This window comes from Numida meleagris, chromosome 10 (assembly GCF_002078875.1).
Source record: "Numida meleagris isolate 19003 breed g44 Domestic line chromosome 10, NumMel1.0, whole genome shotgun sequence".
Classification (NCBI taxonomy): Eukaryota; Metazoa; Chordata; class Aves; order Galliformes; family Numididae; genus Numida; species Numida meleagris.
Genome location: NC_034418.1, coordinates 12,594,772 through 12,617,375, shown reverse-complemented (window position 1 = coordinate 12,617,375; position 22,604 = coordinate 12,594,772). Strand labels below are relative to the sequence as shown.

General features: G+C 34.4%; 1 protein-coding gene across 7 annotated transcripts in view; it reads right to left on the bottom strand.

The window, feature by feature from the left end:
* Nucleotides 339-22,604, bottom strand: part of CDH8 (cadherin 8) — a 334,384-nt gene continuing 312,118 nt past the window's right edge. For 4 of the 7 annotated variants that reach the window (XM_021408725.1, XM_021408726.1, XM_021408729.1 and 1 more), the window contains 2 exons: nt 3,472-3,723; nt 339-2,407 (listed from right to left, as the gene is read on the bottom strand). In XM_021408725.1, coding sequence (XP_021264400.1) covers nt 1,914-2,407; nt 3,472-3,723 — 746 coding nt within the window. In that variant the 3' untranslated portion in view covers nt 339-1,913. Of the gene's footprint in view, nt 2,408-3,471; nt 3,724-18,962; nt 21,637-22,604 lie in introns of those variants that run through there. The other 3 variants (XM_021408731.1, XM_021408727.1, XM_021408728.1) reach the window with 3 other exon arrangements.

The window sequence follows — 22,604 nt, the reverse complement described above, 5'->3', positions numbered from 1 at the left end:
AAGAAAAGAAAAGAAAAGAAAAGAAAAGAAAAGAAAAGAAAAGAAAAGAAAAGAAAAGAAAAGAAAAGAAAAGAAAAGAAAAGAAAAGAGGTTATTTTTCAGCATGGTGCAGTAAATTAGACACACATAACTCCTATGGTCACAGGCTGCTGCATATCTAATTTTCCAAACACTGTCAAAAATTGCTTCAAACATTCTCCTTTTTATTTTGACTGTATTCATCTAATAAATAAATGATTTTGGAGAAACTACATTCCTCCACAGACTATGAAGTTATTCAGGCAGATTCCTTTCTGCAGTGTACAGGTAAAACTGAAAGAAAAGCAATAACAAGAAAAGTATTTATAAAAATATATTTCACAAAGTAGGAAACAATACAGGAGTTTCTCTGAATACAATACATGAAGTAAATAAACAAACAATAATATAGCATCAAAACAAAGTATAAAATTAAAATGATTTGCATGTAATACATAGTTTTATTATACAATTGCTACTTCTAAATGGCAAGTTTGCATTACAAATTGAGTATGCTTGCAACTTCTAGTGCTGTTCTTTCTCTGTGTGCAAGAGCCCTGGTGCATCACTATGAATATTATAGAAAAGAAATGCTAATAACATAAGCAGTAAAATTATGTACACACTGGTTCCTGCTCTAATACAGTGGAGAACTATAAGCATGTTTTTTTTTTTTTTTACTGTACTGTGTAATGTGTGGATTTCTAAAAGTCTATAGTTTAAATATTCACATGAACCAGTTTACTTCCAGCTGTTTGTGCTTGTACTAAAAACACCAGGTATTAGATTTATGAAGAAGATACAAAACTGTCAAAAGTTTTTTTTTTCTGGGAAAGTTTTATTCCTGCCATCAATCTCTTAAAATTCTGCTACTGCAAATGGAGAGGTTACTGCTTTAACCTACAGCAATTTGTCATTTTTCTTTTCAAAATGTACATGTATTAAACATTCATTATATATAGAAAAAAATCTAAATGATATAATTTAGTTTTCTTTATAATCTTATTCTATAGATTATCAATCTTAATAAATAAAAGCAGTAATGGACACCAATAAAATATTTATTTCAAAGATTAAACAAATAAATCCGATCTTTAGCAATAAAATCAGTAATTCTTTCATATATGTAAATCCATCCTCTTTCACAGTTTTTTCTTTCCTTTCAGAAGATGAAGTACAGGATTGATCCTTCTTTTAGAACAAGATCCTTTTGCAAAGCAAGGTTTTGTACCCCTACATCTGAATCTTTGCACATGAGTAGGATTTATTACCCATAACTGGAATGGATTAAGAACATGTGAATATTTTAAGGCTTGACACAATATTTAAAGATGATATTCAGTCTGTGGTTACGTGGCCAACAATTACTGTATGTACAATGTATGGTCACTGCACAGTAGAAGCCAGTAAGGATTTACAATGCTACTTCTATTCAGCATTGCTAAGAAGACCAAGATATTGCTTTTAACATTTCTGTGTCAGGATCCTTGTTGGCAATGCAGAAACAAACCATTAGCTTTACGTATACCGGCAGGAGCTACTGTTCAACAGCAAAATCCCTGCAAGTCCATTTCCTAAGAAAGCACCAATTCATTCTTTTCAATTCACTGAAGATAATCAAAGATCTAAATCTCCATCTTCAGAGTGGTCAAGTGAATATCAAATATCCAAAGACTTCTAGACACTCCACATACTTTACTTCACACTCCACAAGACTTAACCTCCTAACATATACTTTTTTATTTGGTTCAACATTACAATGTAGTTGATTTTATAGATGACTGGCGCTAAACTTGCCTCTAAAACAAAAAGCCACATTAGTTTTAACTAACAGCAGTGGCCCTAGAATATTACATGATCGTTAAGTCAACAGTGAAAAAGTTTGTAATCCACTGTCAAGTTTCTTTGTCACTTTCTCCAACTGAGTAAAGTTCTCCAAGTCTTTTAAAGCGAGGACCCCATTCACTGAGGTAGTCAAAATTCTGATCTGAGTCTGATGCAGAGGACTCCAATGAACTAAGGGAACCAGCAGCTGAACCTCTTCCTTCATAGCCATAAATCTGGATAGAGTCATATGGTGGAGCTGTGGGATCATTATCAGCTTCATGAAGCCTTACATTAATAAATTCATCAACATCGACACCATTAGGAACAGGCGCAAGACCCTGCCTGGGCATAAATTGAAGATCAGGTTTAATATCCTTACGAGGCAAAAATCCATTAATTCCATCTGGATTTTGCAGTGTTGCAATGTCAAAAGCTTCTGTATCTTCTTCTCCACCTCCTTCATCATCATAGCGAATAATATTTTCCCTCACATCTTCATCATCTTTGATGATTAAAGGCTCATTCTTATGTCTTCTTAGTGTTACAAACAGCACCACAATGACTGCAAAGAAAGCATTACAAACCAATTAGGTAAAAAAGTTTCAAATCAAAACAATACATGTTAAGCATAGTTAGGGATGATAATAGGTCGCTTTTTGTGAAAATAAGGGTAATAAGGGTAGAAAAAAGCTGAAAGATCTATAAATTCAACCCCACTCAAGTGATGAAAATTTGATCAGAACCTCTGGTTAAGTCCTTTAGTTCTTTATTATCAGTTCAAATTTACATTTGATGTTCAATTTTTTACAAGCAGTAAGATAATGCATATTTCCACTTCTAAACCTCAAATTTAAACAACTTTTCCCTTTGGAAAAACCTACAGACCTGGGTAAAGTCAAGCTAACATCATTCAGTGAACATTAGTCTATAATGGTATGCATTTAGGATGAAGTTTTCCAGAATTTGAGGTTGCTTTTCTGAAAACAGAGCCCTAATGACAGAAGGAAATTGGCCTTTCTTATATAATTGAAAAGAGAATAAAACAGCAAGAGAGAAAGAAAGATCTTAGATAAATCAGTTCCAGAATCATGGACAGATGCATAAAAAGCTCTAAATTGGTTATACTTGCTGCTTTTGCAGTTTAATATTAAAATCTCAGTTACTAATGTAAATCTCCATTATAAACTGAAGCTGCTAAGTACAGAAACAGGCTTTCACTGTTCTATCTCAGATGTGTTTTATTTAATTAAAATACACACTGCTTCTTATCTTTTAAAACTGTAATATCTCTTATGCCATTACAATCCAGAGTAAACTCACACAAGTCTTACAGATACAACAAAAATATTTTCCATTTGGTGCAGTACACACTGTTCACCTTTTTCTTATGTGAGTTGTTTTTTGGTTTCATAATTCTTTATGTATTTCATATGTAAGACTCTTTCAGATTGGGACTTTGTTCTGTATGCCTTTCTTCAGTTCTTAGTACAAAAGAGACATAGTTCTGAAATGTACTCCTGCATGTTACATTAGATTCTATGTCCTTATATGTGACTTGTCTGCTTACTTACAGCTGCCTATGAATCAGAAAAATTTTGAACATCAGGCTGTGAGACGAATACTTACCTAGTAGCAAAATGATGCATGCTAATATTGCAATTAGGGCTCCCATGCTGAGTCCAATAGGGAGTACATAGGCTTCAACATTACAGGACTGCACAATACCGTCACTGCTGCAACCACAGACTCTAATAGTAAGAGTGCTAGTGCTGCTCATGGGAGGATTTCCACTATCGCTTATTATGATTGGCAGTAGGTATACTTCTTGTTTCTGCCGACTGAATCCATTATGCTTTGCCAAAATGCTGAGAGTATTATCTGAAAGAGGGAAAATTGGCATTGTTTCACTACATAACATAACTGCTAAACCCACTGCTTTTTCTTAATGCATTCATCAAAACCTCTATGCAAACAAATATCTATTTTATAATACTCATCAAATCACCAGCATGTGATAGAGTGGTCCTTCCCCTTCCTGTCTGGCTTGCAATGTCCCAAATGAATGAGTACATCGTATGCATTGTCATGTCAAGTGTAATGAACCTAATGGCAACCCCTCACTTTCCTCACTGTGCACAACCTTACTGATGTCTTCTCATCATTATATATCAGTATTTTTTAAGTTACTCAGTCATGTGTATGCTTGTTTTTACTTAGATGTGCTTGTCTTCTTTCTTCATAATGGTTTAACACAATTTTAGTAAGGTACTAAGTAGAATCATATAGATTCTATCATCTATAGTTGTAAGAATCTAAATTGGTCTTTCAACATATGGGTAGTTTCTGAATCAAACCCCTGGGTCTGTATCTGAGATCTTCTAGTGCCTTTAGGTAATTAGAGTTTCTAGCAATTTAACAACCTATTCCTTTCAAATATCAATGGTCGTGTATGTGTCAACATGCTTAGTTATAAACCATGATCAGTGAGCATGTCAAATATGCAAGCCACTGATTTATTTACATTTCCTGAGTTTGAACCAAAAAATAAGGTAGCTGAAGTACATGACAACTTGTGGTTGTATATACCTACAGTGACTGTAAGAAGGCTTTGTATCCACTTCAATCTTTGTACTGATCAGATACTCATTTGGAAACATGAAATAGTTGAGAGATGTTTAATTTGCACTGACTATGATCACCAGGAACACTTTTGACAGCCCATGGTATTTGTGCAGCATATATCACTACCCCAACATAAAAGACACAAGTATGTTCCAAAGAGCTGGCCATCCATGAAGTACAAAAGAAAGATGCAGAGAAAGAAGGGGAAAACATTCACAAAACTAATACTGTATAGACATTTTTCACATTCCAGCCTCTCTCCTCCCCTCCCCACCGAAAAAAAAATATTATACGCAGTATTTTATTCTTGATGTCTTTCAGATGTATGTTAGTAAGGAATAAAGGCAGTTATAGAATACAATTACTAAATATTATTATGGTTTGGACCTGTATCAAGTTGAACCTATATCAGTGGATAACTGTTAATTTATTACTGGCATAAAACAAAAGATAAAGAAAAACTATATGATATCTAAGAACATGGGGAAACTGATTGTCACAAAGGAACACAGGAGGCTTGTTTTCTCATTCAGTGACTATGGAACTGAACTCTAAACAGGCTTCTTCTGAAGTTCAGGGTCTTTGATTTTGCAGTCTTCCTGTCTCCCTTCCTTGGTGGAACCAGCTACCAATCACATTTATACAACCTAGAGAAGTTTTTGCTACAACTTATATCACAGATTATGTAATGTTTTCAGAGACCTTTATAGCATTTTGAACACATGTGAAGATCTACCTATAAATTAACTACTTTGTAAAGAGGTGTTCATATGAACACTTCAGAATGCCTTTGCAGAACGAAAAGAATTCTTAGGATTTTTCTTTCCAGGAATCCAGAGTTTTTATCTATTCAAGTTGGAAACAGTCACATCACAACTGATAGCACCCTGGGGCTAAATAAATAGACCAGTCCTTTCTTGTGCTCTTTTTAAAATTAAAGGAAGCATATGTTTGTACCACAGATAAATTTCAGAGAATGAGCTCTTAAGGATTCTGACAACTCAAATAGGACGCAACTCCTAGATGATAGCCCATTATTTTATCTGCCTCTATGATGAACTGGAAATGGCAAGTATGTTTCCAGTCAACAACTAGCACACCTTTAAAATTAAGAAAAACTCTACACTCCTTGCTGGCTGAATGTATCAATGATTTAATGAATACATGTGAAAGTTAAACCACTCTCAGTGTCATACTTGCTCTCTAGCTGACATGCACGGAATGCTACATTAAGTTACATTAGCAAAAAAAAAAAGAAAAAAAGAAAAAAAATTGTCACATCTGTAGTCATTTATTCAGAACTCCAAAGACTTTTACAGTTATAGTACACAATGACATTGTGTTCTAGAAACTCATGCCAATACAGCTTCTTCCTTCCTATAAGCCTGGTACAATTCTTATCTGTCCACACTGGAGGACTGGATTGATACGCTGAACACTAGCATATTTGCCCTTTACAGACATGTGGAAGAGGTATGGCACCTCGTTTTGAGAGAAAAGAGAAAAGAATCTGCTCTTGTTGATGACCGCTTTACTTTCTGACTCACTCACTGCTATTCAGCTTGGCTCAGAAAAATCTAGTAAGCCAGCATGAGAGAGTAAAAGAAAGAAAAAAGGAAGATTATTATGAGACAAAACAAGAGGATGGAAGTGGGATGGAGAAAACAAAGTGCCTACTTCTGCCAAACAGTGAAGCTATGCTGTGTATAACAAACTACCTAGCACCAGTAATGGTTATGAATTCTGGTTCAGAAGAAATGAAAAAAAGTTAAGGAAGATATCTGGGACATTTATCCCAATTGTTTAAGTGTAGAAGACGTTATAATTGATGAATAGTTAACATCATAGAATAAGATATCAAAACAAGAAGGGAAGAGATGATACCTTTTCCTAAGCAGTTTCATTGAAAACTGCTGTGTTAGACAAGAATTGAATTTGTTTTGCCCAGGAAGGAAATAAGCAATAGCATTAAGGAGGAGCCAATAGGAAAAAAAAAAAGAAGAAGAAAAAGACCCACAATGATTTGCCAATGATTTTGTTTAGCAACAAATATTTTCCCCTTCTTTGCTGTCTCCTAAGACTAAATATCCCTTGATGCTGCTGGAAATAGGACTCTTGAGTGAAGAACAATGACTCTCCAATTGACTTTTTAGTTGATTCCCAGAACTTGCAAATAAATTCTAGCAGCTGATTAGCAATAAACTCAATTTATCTGATTTGCTTTCTACTCTCTGTGGACATTCTCCTTACCTATAGCTGAGAAAACAGCAGGATTCTCCTCCAGGAATAACCTCCAGCACTGCTGCATGAATTAACTTGGCAGCAGGATCTCAGCAGGAGAGGGGACAATCACTTTCCACTCATCTTTCCAATTAACCTGCTGATCCTTCATTGTAGCACTGTTCAGGTTACTTATTTATTCATGTTACTTTTAACAAAGCAGGGAAAATTACACATAGGCAAAAAAACTCAACCCTCTCTGTTAATAAACATCTGAGGTAACCTGCTACAGGTATAGAGAGACACTACGTCTTCACTTGCAGTCAGGCATATTTAGAAGGTTCTATGACATTCTTAGTATCAAAGTGAGCCTCGCTAAATCCTCTACTCTTCTGTAAGGGGAAGGACTGAAGAACCTGATTGAAATGCCAGAGTCCTTTTAAATTCCATTTCATTGATCATGCACCAAATACACAGGATGGACTAGTACCTATATTCCATCCTGCAAGGTTAAGGAATAGTGCAAGCTAAGTGATCTTAATAATTTTCTTAACTCATCACAATTTTTCTCCATCAGCATTAGGTCATATTAGCACATCTCCAGGAACACATATCTACAACTTTGATCTGCAGCTCATTTTCACCACGTTTTTTAAACTTTAAATCAAATCTCTCATTTAGATAACTTTCAGTTTCCAAAATTTACAGTTAATACAAAAGAGATGACTAGAACACCACAGTATCCGTGGGTCATACTGTAAGCTACTTCTCTCAGAGAATGATTTTGGTATAATAATAATTCATTCAACTAATTTCACACTGTTTCCTTTATTTTATACAGACTAATGTATGAAATATTTACTTGTGTTTTGAAGTGTTTTGCTGATTTCTGAATGGTTCAATCATTATCCATAGTATTTAAGAAAGAAACATTTAGGAGGTAGAATTGTTTTTTATCAAGGGATACTTTCACCAAAAAAGCAGGAAGTAAAAAACTTATGAGCAACGAGAGGATGAAACTGTCAGGTACTGTTGTTTATTCCGGTTCTATAATAAAGTAATTAATTGCATAAAGTGACTTACAATTTTCCCCAAATCTTGGTTTAAAACCAAGTCCAACAAATACTTTTCAGTTTTCTCTTGGGTCTGTTTCTACTAGATCTGCCTACAAGCAGATTTGTGAAACAACCATTAAATAGACTGCTGTGGGAATATCTCTGTCACAGCTGAAACAAAGCATGACAGTGTGGTAGGTCTTTGTAAGATGCCCAGTGTGATTTCTAGATAAAAGTGGTTTCAATAAGCGTAACTGAGGCCATGCTTAAAACAGGGCCACGTGCTTCATGCAGATTCCCAACTGTTCTCAAGAACTCCCGATCTCTTTTGAGGTTTTTGGATGAAATATTTTGAAAGTAAATGTAATTTTAATACAAAGCAACTCCTGTATTTTTGGACATGAAAGACTTTAATGGCATTGACATCAAGACTGATGTGAAATTAGCAGTCAGGAGTCAAATTTTCATCTCCCACTTTGCACAAGACATGTATGTTGCAAGTTTAAGTCAGATAATAGAATGGTAGAACAAAAGTAAAAAACCAGAAGGAGTCAGTTTATATCCAAGTGTCATTTTCTCTGCACACACTATTGCAATTCTTTAATTTCCTGATGATCTCTGTAATATTTTTGAGATCAGTGGACTTTCCTGCTGTCCAACCTTACACCTACATAGCCATTTTTCTTTCTTTTTCTCTACCTTTTATAATTTTCTCAGAAAGATCAAATTATTAACGGTATTAAGGACCTTGTGGTAGAAACCTATACCATATATGTTACTTCCATGAAGAAAGAAAATCTTAATTGGAAAGTTTACAGCTACGTACTCCAGAAGAAAATATATTTATTTCTTTATGTTTATTAGTTCTTCAAAATTATTTTCTGAAGTCATTATCTTAAGGGGGTTTTGTGTACATTTCTAGTCTAAAAACAGAGGGTGATTTGGCACAAATAGAAGAGCAGAAAGAATATCCTTACTATGATACTTCCTGCTTCCTCTAATGAAAAAAGAAGCTCATTCATTTCCTTTCTCAGTTAATAAGTGACATCCATTCTCATAGAAAAACTTGAAATAACAGAGGGATTAACTTATTATCATAAAGACTTCCTTGGATACTCCTGAAGTACATGCAGAGAAACCAGAGCTTATGTAATTCTAGGAAATGTTTGTTATATAACATTTAGCATTTAACTGCAAATGCCCCAGACAAGAACATTCAGCTATTTGCATAGCTATTAACACATGTACATGCCTCCTGTTATACTTACTATTCAGTACTGCAGACCTCACAGATTAAACACAGATTTTCAAAAGATTTGTAGTAATATTGGTATTTCTGTTTTTCTTTAAAATCCAAACCTAAAGACAAAGAAATAGTGGCATATAGGAAGGATTGCAAATCCTGTTTTAGAAACTGGGAACTAATAAAGCTGTCCAAGGACACAGATGTCTCTCAAAAAGACTATGTACTTTCCATGAGCTGTAAGGCATAGCTTAATCATTATTCTTTTGCATATTTTATCAATAATTCTTACCTTTCTATGAAAGGATTTACAAATAAAATACATTTAGACTAGAATGGCAGAAACAAAACCAATGAATGTAACACCAACAATTCACGAATCACACTCCTCCATGTGATTTCTTTCCATAAACTGTTCAGAATTTGTCTTTATTCTGGCAATAACAAGAGCAGTGTGAAAGAACCTGCTGATCTAGTACAAAGACAGAGGAGACAACACAAAGCATCAATTGTGTATCATAGTGAAAAGAAGGCTGTGGGGAAACTATAGTGTGGCCTTTGTATATAGACACTGCACTTGCAAGAGAGACACTGAAAGGCTTATAGTAACTAGAGAAGAGGCAATGGTTTTAAACCATTCAGTGTAGATTCACTATCAGCGGGAAATTTTTCATGATGAAAATGGATAGACACTGGAACAGGTTTCCCAGAACAGAAGCGGATGCCCCATCTTTGCAAGTGTTCAAACTTGGGCTGGACAGGGCTTCGAGTATCTTGATCTAGTGAAAGATGTGCTCCTGAACTGGATCTTTAACGCTTCCTTTCAATTCAAACCATTCTATGATTGATGTTTGTAAGATGGGCCCTGTGCTGAAAACTGATCTGTTTATTTCATACTATGCTAGAGTACAGGTTAGAAACGTCAGCAACTTGCTTCCAAAATAATGCTGTTAACATGTTTTGAAAGATACAACTGTGTTTATGGAAGACAGAACTTGTTTTCTTTCTGTCTTTGGCTGTTAGGTGTTAAAAGAACACCTTTTTTAATGGGAATGAGTCTAAGTTTGCTTGTTACAAGGTTACAGTCTTTCATAGGTGAGGAAAACATTCTTTGTTTCTTAGTATAACAATTTTGTTTCATGATTAAACACAGTATATTTCAACATTGGTGTATAGATTCACAAAATACATTTCTATGAGAACTTACATTCACAACTGTCATGTGTAATTTTACATGTGCTAAAGTATCTTCCTTGAGGAGAGAGTATCTCAAAATAATAATAATAAAAAGATCTTGTTCAAACTGACTTGCTTTTCATGAATGTCAAAAACCAGTGATGTCTTCCAAAAACTAGATTGATGATTGCTATCACGTTTGATTGCAGATGTCAGGTTCAAAAGAAAAAAGCTTCTGTGCTGATCAAACTCTCTTGGCTGCACCATGCTGATACATAGTGACAATTCACAAAACATGCCTATGACATACTATTAAACATCTTAATGAACTTTTATTTTTCTAGAAACCTAGGCTTTCTATAATCATTTGAGACACCAATAGGAACACATGAAAAAAAGGTATTTCATGGGAGAAAATATATTGATGAGGTAAAGAATTGGAAAATTTAATATATTTTGTATTTTGATTTTTTTCTTTACCAATTGAGCTAAGTAATGATAGCTCATGCCAGAATTGAACTTCTGAATCTACTAGTTAATAAAGCAACTAAGCACATTTCCTTTGCAGAAATAAAAAGTGCTGCTGAGAATTTAGAATTGTGAGCAAAATAATATTTAATCATGTACAAGGATAGATATTATGCTAAAATTTCTTGAAAGAGGGAATAATCATGTTAAAACTGACATCATGCAGAACATGTAGTAAATAAATTCTTGACAGAATTAAAAAACAAATGCAAAACCAAACACATAATAGCAAAGGGATGGAATAGGCATTTCCTCCTACCTTCTTCTTTTGAAAAACGTGAACTTTAGATAATGGTCTGTATAATTTTTAGTTCTATTCCTTTGGAAAAATCTGAACTTTAGATAATTGTCTCTTAAGTATTCTAAAACTTTCCTTTGACCTTTAGTACAGCACAGCTATAATCAAACATATCTATATGGTCACTTGCAGTCTAAAAGCAACTATTGTATTTCTGTACTTTGTTTTTTTAACCCATTGAAGGAAGGAAAATCCCAGTTGATGAAATAATCTTGTTGAGGCATGCATGGTGTGAAATAATATTAGTTTTATTATTAACAGGAAAGAGAAATAATTAGGATAAAATACCTTTTTTCTTCCCTCTCTCTCTCCTTAATTTACAGGTAATAATGGCAAGTCAGAAAAGGAAACCTTGGGTTGTGGGTCTGTTCAAACTATACAGTTACCACAGTTCTCACTGACCTTTACTCAGCAGCCACAATTTCAACCTCATCCACTCTGATTTTACGCCTATTTATCTCTTCCAAGTTCCATTGTGCCAGTTATGATTGACACTTGCATAATCTGAAGCAAATTCAGGCCATGAAGATGCAAGATATGCTAAAACAGCACCAGTTTTGCCTCTCATTTTTCTGTTCTGTATTCAACAAGCCAGCCACAAACTTGTTTACTAATAATCACATTGCTTTGACATGCAATTTTTTTTTACTTTATTCGGATCACATCACTACATGGCATGTGCATTGAATGTAACATCTGTAAAGTATAAGAATTAATGCAGGTTGCCAAGCTCCAGTTTAGAAAGAGAGATGAAATGGCTGTCAAATGTGCTTAGCATTAAAAATACATTATTAACACAGCAATTTGCATAGACTGATGGATCATTTTTGAAATCTACATATTCTAGTTAATTCTATTATCTTGTTATTTTAACCAAAAAGTTTCAGAAAGTAATACTGTGTATTGTGATGCTTTGATAGAATAATGGCAATATTTTGCATTTAAACCAAGAACTTTCTTTTATTGTTTTACCAGACTCCAGTAGGATACTTAGAAGATAAATAGAGCCAAAACATTCCTAGGATTTGCCAGCTGTATTTCTCTTTAGAGATAACAGATTCTTATTATTTCTATAACTGCATAGTTACAAGTGTAATCTAAGAGGTGAAAGAAACTAATGAAAGACAGATATCAAGCCCCTTAGATCACAAAGATTTATGGTTTTACACATTACATTGATTTGGAGATCTATTATGTGTAATGATAAATCTCAAGGAGATTCAAGGAAATTTACACTACTTTTGGTAGCTGATGAAAGAGTTCAAAGGATCCTATGTTCCTCACCTTCCTCAATTCTTACTTCAGTGATTTAATTCCTACATCTGGAAAAGTTCAGAATTTTCAAGAAAATTAAAACAATCATGGATGTTTTAAGTGAATTCCTTTCTAGAATTTAAACTATAAATACAATATTAAAAAGAAAACAATTGAAGTAGGAACATCTCTGGTTTTAAAATGTGATATGTTTTTGGCATTTAAGTGAGTTAGTTTCACACTAAGTACATTAACATGCATTTCCCCATGCCATAATGATTATCTTTTCTGTCCCAACACTGTGGAACATGCATATGCACACCTCAAGAGTTTAGGCTAATTCACTGGTAGATCATTTATCATTCCTTTAAAACTGAATCTGGAATCAGACCTATCAACCTAGAGCTTTGTCACTGGTTACAGACCTATATTCAGGCCATACCAATGTACTTCCATTATGACGTGGGCTTTTTTTTGTGTTTTATTATCATCATCATTATTATTATTACTTTTTTTTTTTTTTAAGTAATGCTCATTTTGAAAAAGAATGACAGAAAGCAACCATGGGATTGTTAGGGAAAAAAAAAACACATTAAAAAACCCCAATCAAACAAAAATAACTAGCATTTACCGCAATGCTGCCTACTTGTACTGGTGTAATAAAGGTCTTGTCAGCGTCTCCATTACAAAATGCCAATTTTCAAGTGTTTATAACTCTGACATAACAACTTGCTATGAGAAGAAATCTAGAATGTGTACTCTCTGCCAAAGAGCACTGAAAATTAAATACAACTTACATTGGCTGAGGCACTTTAAATCAAAAAATAGATTAAAAAAATTTTTACTTAACATTTTCTTCAAGTGGAGTGGCTTAAGAAAAGAAGCATGGCTTTGATTTTAAAAAGTGCCAGGCCCTGCAGTTTCTATATACACAGAACTCCCTTTAACTTCCCTGAGAAAAATTTCTGTGAGAGGACTGAAAGAAGTGCTATAATATGTTTTTGTAAATGTCATCAAGAGTTACATTAGCTTTCTGTAATTTGAAAGACTTAAATGCTATGGTAGAAGATTGCCCCTGGGCACACAGGCAGACTCATAATGACTTTTTGAAGACAGTTTCATATGCAGATTACATATAACAATAACAATTTTTTATCATCATAGCATTAATAGCAGTAATTTATACTCTCGTCTTATACCTAAATCATCCAGAATATCTTATTATGTGCACACCTCTCAGTGAGGACAAGTCTCCTATGGTGAAGACTAATGTTCAGTTGAAATGCTGGACATGGTAAAATACATCTAGATAAGGAATTTCAGTAAGTGGGAAAAAAAATATTCCTGTATGTAGAGTGGAATATATTGTATTAAATTTCCAAACAAAACATTCCAGATACTCTCAGGAACACTTCTGCACACCCTGTAAGCATTATGTACAGAAAACTTGACGTAGCCAGAAACTCCAAGCTAGGATACACAGATTACTGAGGCCCACAGGAACATAAGGGCACATGTCTTTAAATTTCAAGACCCATATCTACTATAAGACTCTAACTTTACATACATGCTATAAACATTGTGACACAAAGCACAGCTAGGAAAGAAGAGGGAGCCAGAGAAAAGATGTCAGCATTTGAATTCTACCTCACAGCCATAGAGTTATTACAAACTCAGTGCTTATATTGATAAATATTATAGATCTGCAAGCTTTTTTATAGCATTAGTCCATAAGATCTAGAATTTTCACAGAATCAAAGAGTGTTCAAGCAGGGCATCTACAGCAGGAGTGTGTCCACATGCCTTTTCAGTATCTCCAAGGATGGAGATTCTGCAAATAGTAAAGACTCTGTCAGTCACAGTTGAAATATGCATGCAACAAAACAGAAAAAAACTTGTTAAATCATTTTCTTCATATGGATCTGAGGAGTTATAAGTGAAAAATTTGTAATACACCTCTATTGAAAGAGAAAAACTTATATGTCAGAGTGAAATTGTTTCCTGTAGTCTTCTAATTCATGATGAAGAGTCTGTCAAAGCACGAATGAAGTGTGTTGGCAAGAGCTGCAGTAAAAATATGAAGCAGGGTCATGTAACAACATCACAAGAAACCAGGCAATTCTACTGCAAAGGAGAATATATCTTAATATACCAAAACCATTTATGATCATGAAGGAAGACTGTTGTAGTGCAAACGGAGAGCAGAAAAAACAACAGATACTTTGAGAAAGACACACGTTTCCTTACTGTGAAAAAAAAAAAAGAAAAAAGATCAATAAAAATGAAATTAAGTCTAGAAGAAGCGAAGTTCTTTATACAAAGTTTTGAAGAAAGTAGTTCTGATAGACAGACTGTCCTTAAACTCTACAAATTTTTTAGCAAATACATCTGTGTGTTAGACAAGCACAAAACAAAGGAAATATGTTATAAGACATTATTTTTCTACTTAAAAATAGAAAATGGTTGCACAAAGACAGTAGCTGTGAGATAGATAAAGATGATGTAGAAGGTGACATATGGTGTAGAACTGAGTTTAAACTACCTTCCCCTGTATTTAGTATTCCAGGTTTTCAGTCTGGTCTTCACCATTTCCCTGCTTGAGCTATAGAATCATTTTTACACATTTTCAAACTGGGAGTTTCAGGAAACAAAAAAAAGAGACACCATCTCGCACCCTTGAAAATCTCCTTCTTTAGTGATCTATAGGGAGCAGCTAATGGGTGCTATTTACATCATGTGAGTATCAGATAAACATTTTAAAAGAACGTCTATACTGTATGCATGGTACAATGACAAACACAGATTATATAACTAGGCCAATAGCCTATGCAGTACAAGCAGAGTACTTGCATCAACATTCTGTGATTATTACCAATGCTTCTTTTAAGGTTTATGACTACAGTGCCTAATACCATTCATAACTACACATAATACTTTATTTCTGACTTACCTCTTATTATAGAGTCAAATGTATAAAAAAATAACTGTAGTGTAACAGTTACTCCACAACATAGCCCTCAATGTACAGCGAAAGTGAGGTTTATTTACCTGAGCCCACAATTAGAGCTTAGATCAAGCTAAGTGATCTGACTTTCCTATCTTAATATGGGCAGATAGCTATCACTGCTCAGCTGGTTCATGTTAGTCTGGCTACATATCCATCCAGCCATCCATCCTACCTTCCAAGAAACCCCCTAGCTCTTCCACTCCAACACTATCAAGCAGAAGTCTGGAGCTTTTCTTGAAGTTCTTCCATTTATCTCTCCCTAATAAGCTGCCCTATTAATTCACTTCAAACAAGGGCCCATCTTCAATCCCTGTAATTGGCACTGACTATCAAGCATGCACATCCTATCATTTTAGCTGCTCTGTCTCCCTAAAATAGAGAAGTCAACTTGTTTGTTTGTTTGTTTGTTTTGTTTTTTGCTTACTTTCTGTATTTGGTACAGAATGTAAGATCTTGGCATCCAGGAATATCATATACCCTACCTCCTTTCTACTATAATACATCCTAATTAGATAGAATTAAATGAAAACCAACAGTGTGAATCATTTTACAAGGCCACTCATACAAATTAAAAAATCATAAGTTGATGGAAAAATATTATAAATGGTACAAAAAAATCTAAAAACAAATACAAGAAGCTAAAGAACCAAAGGGGGCTTTGTCTCCCTTATTCCTTAAAGCTTGGCATGTGAAGCACTGGCCAAAATGATTAAAAATGGATATGTCACTGCTATATTTGCTCTTGCTAGAGAAATACAGCCCTTTGCTAAATAGTCATCTTTGAGAGGGTGAGGGTGAAATGAAAGGGTATGGAATAAATGTGACTATACCAGACAACTTCAGGAGAATGCACAGACACAGAGTTCAAATAATAATAAATGTAATAATCACCTCCTATGAAGAATGACTATTCCAATAATTCCTTCCTTCCTATACACCCCTTGTGTAATTGGTTCAATATGGGATACAAATTGGAACATATTTGTATTTCTTTTAATTTGCATTATAACGTTTTGCAGTAGTTTATCCAGACAATCCTTTAGGCTTAGTGTGAAGAATGAGTACCTTTTATTTTAATGGAGAAACCATGTGCAAATAGTCTGCATGCTTTATATTTTCTGTATGGTGGGTTTATAATAAAGTTCAGTTTTATTAAATGAGAATTTTACTAATTAGTGGAAATTTTTAGTAGTTAATAGGTGATGTTTTCTTCTTATGTTGTTTTAATTTTTAGCCTTTTTAGATTCTTGCTGTAGTGGAAGAGTGGGTGTTTTTTTCATCTTTACTATAGCTGAAACTTTCTAATTAATCAACAAGAGCAATAAACAATTAAAGTAAATAATAAATTAATTGCATCTTCTCCTGAACAGCATGTATTAGAGCACGATAGAACAAAGTATGCCATAATGAGAGCAACCAATAAATTTATGAGGTGCAAAATCAGGAAGAATACGGTTTTGTACTATCATTACCAGTAAGTTACTTAGCTGAGGAGAACTTTTAAGATAACAAGGTAATATGTTATGATGGTGAACATATTAAAATATTAAGATGGGGAAGGGGTAGGTAGAGGTCCTACCAGAAACTTCAGCTCTAGGACATCATTTCTCATACACAGCGAATTAAACCTATTTGCACCTCAGGAGGTTTTTCCTGCAAAAAATGTGGAAGAATGAGATCTATCTATGAAACCAGAAGTGCTACTTTGGCAGAAGACAGTTGATTAAAATCTTATAAACTTCTCTCCAAATGTTCTGTACGCATTTAGTTATAAAACAACAATAAAACACAAACAACCAAGAAAAAACATACAAGGAATGGTGGAGGGGATTGTCCTGCATAGTCTGAGTTCTAAATGACACCATACATTCTGGAGATTTTAAATATTCTCTTCAACAGATCCTATGATTTATTTTAGTGAGAAAGATATTTCTGTTTTATAAGAATTATATATTCTCAATGCAAACTGTCAGGTAGCAGAAGAAATACTGTATCATTTAGAGATCCTAGTAACTCTAACAAACATGTCAAATGATGGTGATGAGCAATTATGCAGCCTTCTCTCACTCTCACTTGATTAAGACCTATGCATTCGTGAAAATTGATCTGACTGCCTATATAGGACAACAATTTGGTTAATTCTCCTAACATTAAAGCAACATGTATGTTAGAACATTTTTTAATGTGATAATACTTAGCTTACTAATCTCCATATATAACCATAGTTAGAACACTTGTGAAATGCAAGGAGCCATGTAACTGCTGTAGAGATTGGAAACAATCTGTCCAAACAGATATTACCACATTAAAAAGACTGGAACTTGTTTTCCAGCTTCTACATCCAAAAGTTTTTGTTCTATTTTGTTTCTTTGTTTAAGAAAAAGAAATAAATTTAACATTTATAATAAAGCAATGAATTGTGAAGCAAGAGGGAAGAGAAAGGAAATTCCATTTTGATATGCAAAAACATTTCACAAAATAGATGTGTTTTGATGCCATATTTGACTAGAGATTGGTGATTTTAAAAGTTTATGTAGATAAGAGAAGAGGTAAGAACTGCTATGGAACTGTAACTGGTCATGGTTGTTTGGTTTCAAGGAGTTATGCTTTAATGGAGTCTTTAAAAATTTCAGAGAGCTGGTACTGTGGATCTTGCTATTGTTCTGATAACACTTAGCACAGAAGTTTTGTACTCAGTAAGGACAAGGCCTTTCTGCTAAGTACTGCAGTCTTGAGACACTCTATTATTATTATTATTATTTTCTCCACTATGTTGCTGAAATTGTCATACTGAAGATTTGATTTGTTCTTATCTCTATTATTTCTTTCATCCGTGTTCTACATCATCATTACTAAAATAGATTTATTTTTGTGCTAGGTTTCTGACCAAAATCTTTTCTTCTCTTTTGCCTTCATAACCTTTTATCCCTTACTTGTTTTTTTTTTTTTTTTTTAAAAGTAATGTTAGTGTAGCTTACCATCCTTTACTTTTGTAGTGAAATTAAAGAAATAAACTGGAAAGAGCTAAGTATGTGACACCTTCTGGGTATGATGAAACTCCTACAGCAGGAAAATTCACAGCTGTCCAATCCATCTCCTCATCATGAGTAAGCACTGTCATACATATGGTGTACAACACTGACCTCAGATCTTTTTCATTCAGATTACATCTGGTTCTTAATTAGTTTGATTTATAAAATGAAACATAATTGATGCCTTCACCATATTATGTTGGTAGCAGCACAAATAATAAAATATGAATAAGTGAAGTAGAAGTCTCTTTGTTGATGCATATGTGATGGTATGCTGCATCTATACACTATTATCTTGTGTTTCATCAATCACATTTTCTGTTGCTTGGGCTGGGTCATGTTTACACAAATGTCCCAAAATATCTACCTAATTGTGATTGATTCATAGGATCAAAAATGCTTTTTCTGCAAGGATACAATTCTGTGGAAATTAGTCTTATTTTCCAATCTGTATATGCAACTCTTCTCCAGTTGTATAAACATTTATATTTGTGAAGGTTGGAAAGAAGTTGTCATTACAGAGATAAAAAGCAGCACTGAAAAGTTAAACAGCATTAGGAACAGAACTGCTCCAAGAGAAATGCATTGCCAGCAACAATACTGTGAAAGTACAGATGTGCTGGGGAACACAGAAGAGCTGAAGAAGAGCCTAAAGATGCCTGGAAGTGCACAATTGGCTTACCAGATGGCCCCCTCCTTGCTGGTTCATTCATCAGGTTGGCCTTTCCAGTCGAATGAAGACTTGGTGGATCACTTCTGGCTTAGGGCGGAGGAGAGAGGGAATCTGTCTGTCTGGAGCCCTGCATCCTGAATACAGGAGAGGAGTGAATAAGGTTTCAGATGGACAGAATAGGCAGAATGGTCAAAGCGTGGAGGAAGCTGGTAGCTGAGTTAGCCTTTGAGGAGCTGATTCTATTTTTCTGACATACACATTCAGCTAGAGTAGCTATGTGCACCAAGAAGAATTCACCTCTTTTTTAGCATATCAAAGTGGTGAAAAGCACATAACCATTGTAAGAAGGTGTAAATCATCTGGATAAGGCTAAAAAGTATGTTTGCAGAGGAACTGCACCTAGTCTTCACCTGCTCTGTGCTTCTAATTAGACAGGAGTCCAGAAAGAGCAGTGATCTGCATGCAAGAAGAAAGATGGAAAAGACAGCAGAAGCAGGTGTCAGTGAAGGAAGTGGCACAAAAAGGACTGGAGTGGAAAAATGCTGGTTTCCCATCCACATTAATGGAATCTTCACTTCAGAAAATAACATCACATCCTTCTATGCCGGTGAAGTTGTTTCAAATAGCACTCAATTGATATTCAACATCAAGGGAAAACAGAACATCAGAGAATAACAGAACACAGTCAGTAGTGATGATAGTAAGGAAAGAAAGGGAAAAGGAAGCAGAAAGCTATTGGCTATGAAAGATATATACTGAGAATATGTTCATTGGCATTCTTAGACTAGATGGCACTAATAGTACCCCACCATGGAAAACATAACCTTGCTAGGACTGCAAAATGGTATAGTTGAAAGGAGTTGAATATATTACTTCAACAGGAATATGAAATCATTCAATGGTCATGGAAATGCAGTCACTGTCTGGGGAGACAGAACTTCAGAGCACTACTCAAATGTATTGGGGTCCCATGGTAATATTATAATTAGCTCAAAATTCTACCAGTCTTCTAGAATTTTAGAACATTTTAAAGACTTCTAGTACTGAAATCCACCTGGTATCACTTATCACTTTATCATTAGCAGAAAGGGCTCATCTTTTTGAGTCATTAGACTCAGTCTATTACTTTACAAGTTGACGGTTACAACTTAGAATTCTGTCAGATATGTAAATAAGAAAATTAATTACTTTTCCTACAAAGAATGACCTAATATGTTTTCTGATCCAAAGCAGTTTCAATCTGGCCAATTGTCTACAAAAGAAGGAATCTAAAGTTTAGAAATATGGAACTGCATTTCCTCTGTTGTAAAAGCAAATTATTTCAGGGACCCAAATCTTACCATCTAAGGCACAACCACCTACTCTTAGAAAAGTAATTGCACTGGCTGAATACCACTTCATGAACATTAATGGATTGGAAGCTAGAATCTGTCCTTTCCTGTCAAGCCAGGATCTCTCTGTCTGCCTGCTCCAGTTGTGAAGGAGGTAAGGTAGCACAATGTTTTCTTACCACCACACAGCTGGATTGCAGTTCTTACTTGCTTTCCAGCATGTAGACCAAGAAAGACTTGAGACAATTTTCTTTGAAATGGGCTCGGATCCAGGAGTGTAATCAAACAGTAGATCATCCATAGAATGGGGTAGTTTGGGCCAGTAAGTCACATTTTTATTTTTTAATCAGAAAGGTAATTATGTATCTAAAATGTAAGTAAGAGCTTTCTGAAATACAATTTCACATCAGAGTATTCTGAATTGACAGAAGTAAAATGTTTCATGGAGCTTCACTATCTATCATATTTTTTCTTTTGGTAAAACTGAGACCTTTGTACTCAGAAAAACATCAACATTGTCCTTACACTTTCTTCTTTTAAATTCTGTAATTTATCATTTATAAGTACTTATAAAATCTTTCAACCAAGTTAAAATGGAAGTATTTTAATAATTCAATATTAATCAGTTCATTATTAACTTTATTGTTCCTAAAAATAATCTCTTATCCTCAGTTTATATAAATGTTAAACGTTGCTATTTACACAGCTCCAGTTTTAACATCATGCTGAGGAAAAGATTGATAGTATGATATTTATAATACCATTTTTCACACTATGAGCAGCTCCTGGAAGAAACATGACCTGTGTCTGTGGATGGCAGATTCTGGCACAGAAATGCCAGATTATAGGGCAGTTTGTGCTTGTTGATTTTTAATACATAGGCATAATTTATTTTTAACTCTACTACTTTCACAGTGAATGCATATGGCTATGCAAATATTGCCTGTGATTTCCATTGACAAAACTACATCTGTTAAGGGAGGGCTTGATCAATACTGTTTCTCAGATTATACAACACATTCCTTTATAATTTCAGCAGTAGTCTTGTAAATGCTATTCTATGCTACTAATACTGATAGAAAAATAATTACTCATAGGATTTAAGAAACATCACTAAATGATTAATTTTACTTTTCAAGAAAACAACTAACAAGAATGTGATTTGGTACATTTTAGAATCATACTTTGAAATTCCAGATATTTATGTATAAAAAAATGATGATGATAATTATACACATCAGAAATGTATAAACATGTACTTTCCCTGGAGAACTGCCACCATGAAACATCCTCTGGCATGGATGGAAGCTGGGCCACAAAGTTTCCCGAAGCTCATGAAAAATTGCATGAAACTGTAAAAAAAGAGAGGATTTACAGCTAATATCCAAGGGACCATATGGGTGCTGTCATTCTAGATGCTCACTGTACATCCATCAAGAAATGATGGGTTTAACGATGCTTTTGCTAAGGCAGTTTGTACCTGAGGTCAGTGGGTTAACTTTGAAATTGGGCAAAGTGGAAGGAGGGCAATGAAATAGCAGTGCCACTCTTAGCTCTGAGGTTTGTATTTGGAAAGAAAAGTCAATCAAAACCACAGAAGGCACTTTAGCTCGAGCTGAGACAATGGCAGAGAGACTTATGAAGAAATGCGAAAGGCAGGGAAAGAAACTCATTTTAGCATGAGTTACTCTCGTGGGAACAAAAGATTTGCCCTCCAGGTATGCATTTGACAGATGCTGCTACAAATATTTTCAGGAAAAGATGTGGAAAAATCTTAGGTTTTATTATATTAAAAACACAGTGATATAGAAGCAGTTTCAAAATTAAGCAGGTTTTTTAAAAATTATTTTTTAGGATACCAAAAAGAATGGTTGCATGCATTATCTTCTCTGGCTATTTCTAAATAGTTTAGAAACATTTTTTTTATCAGTAATAAAGACACGATGAGAAATAGCAAATTTTGAACAAGATGTGCAATATTATAGAAATGCATGCAAGCCAGTTAGTGACTGAAGTTATTATAATACCAGGCTATTTCCTTTTAAGTGAATGACATTTTGCCTACTACTTTCAAGACACCACAGATCAAATGACAGATTAAACTTGCTGGATGGTAAGGACAAAAGAAATGGACATTTAAACATGAATATTCTTGGAGCTGTTATAGATATCCTAAGTATAATAGACTATGCATGGCTGAGAATAAATATTAAGTTTGATACAGAGAACCAACAGAACAATTCATCACTAAAGTATATAAAATGCTTCAAAACAACAGCAGCAACAACAGAAAACCTAACAACCTCTTTCTTTTGTACTC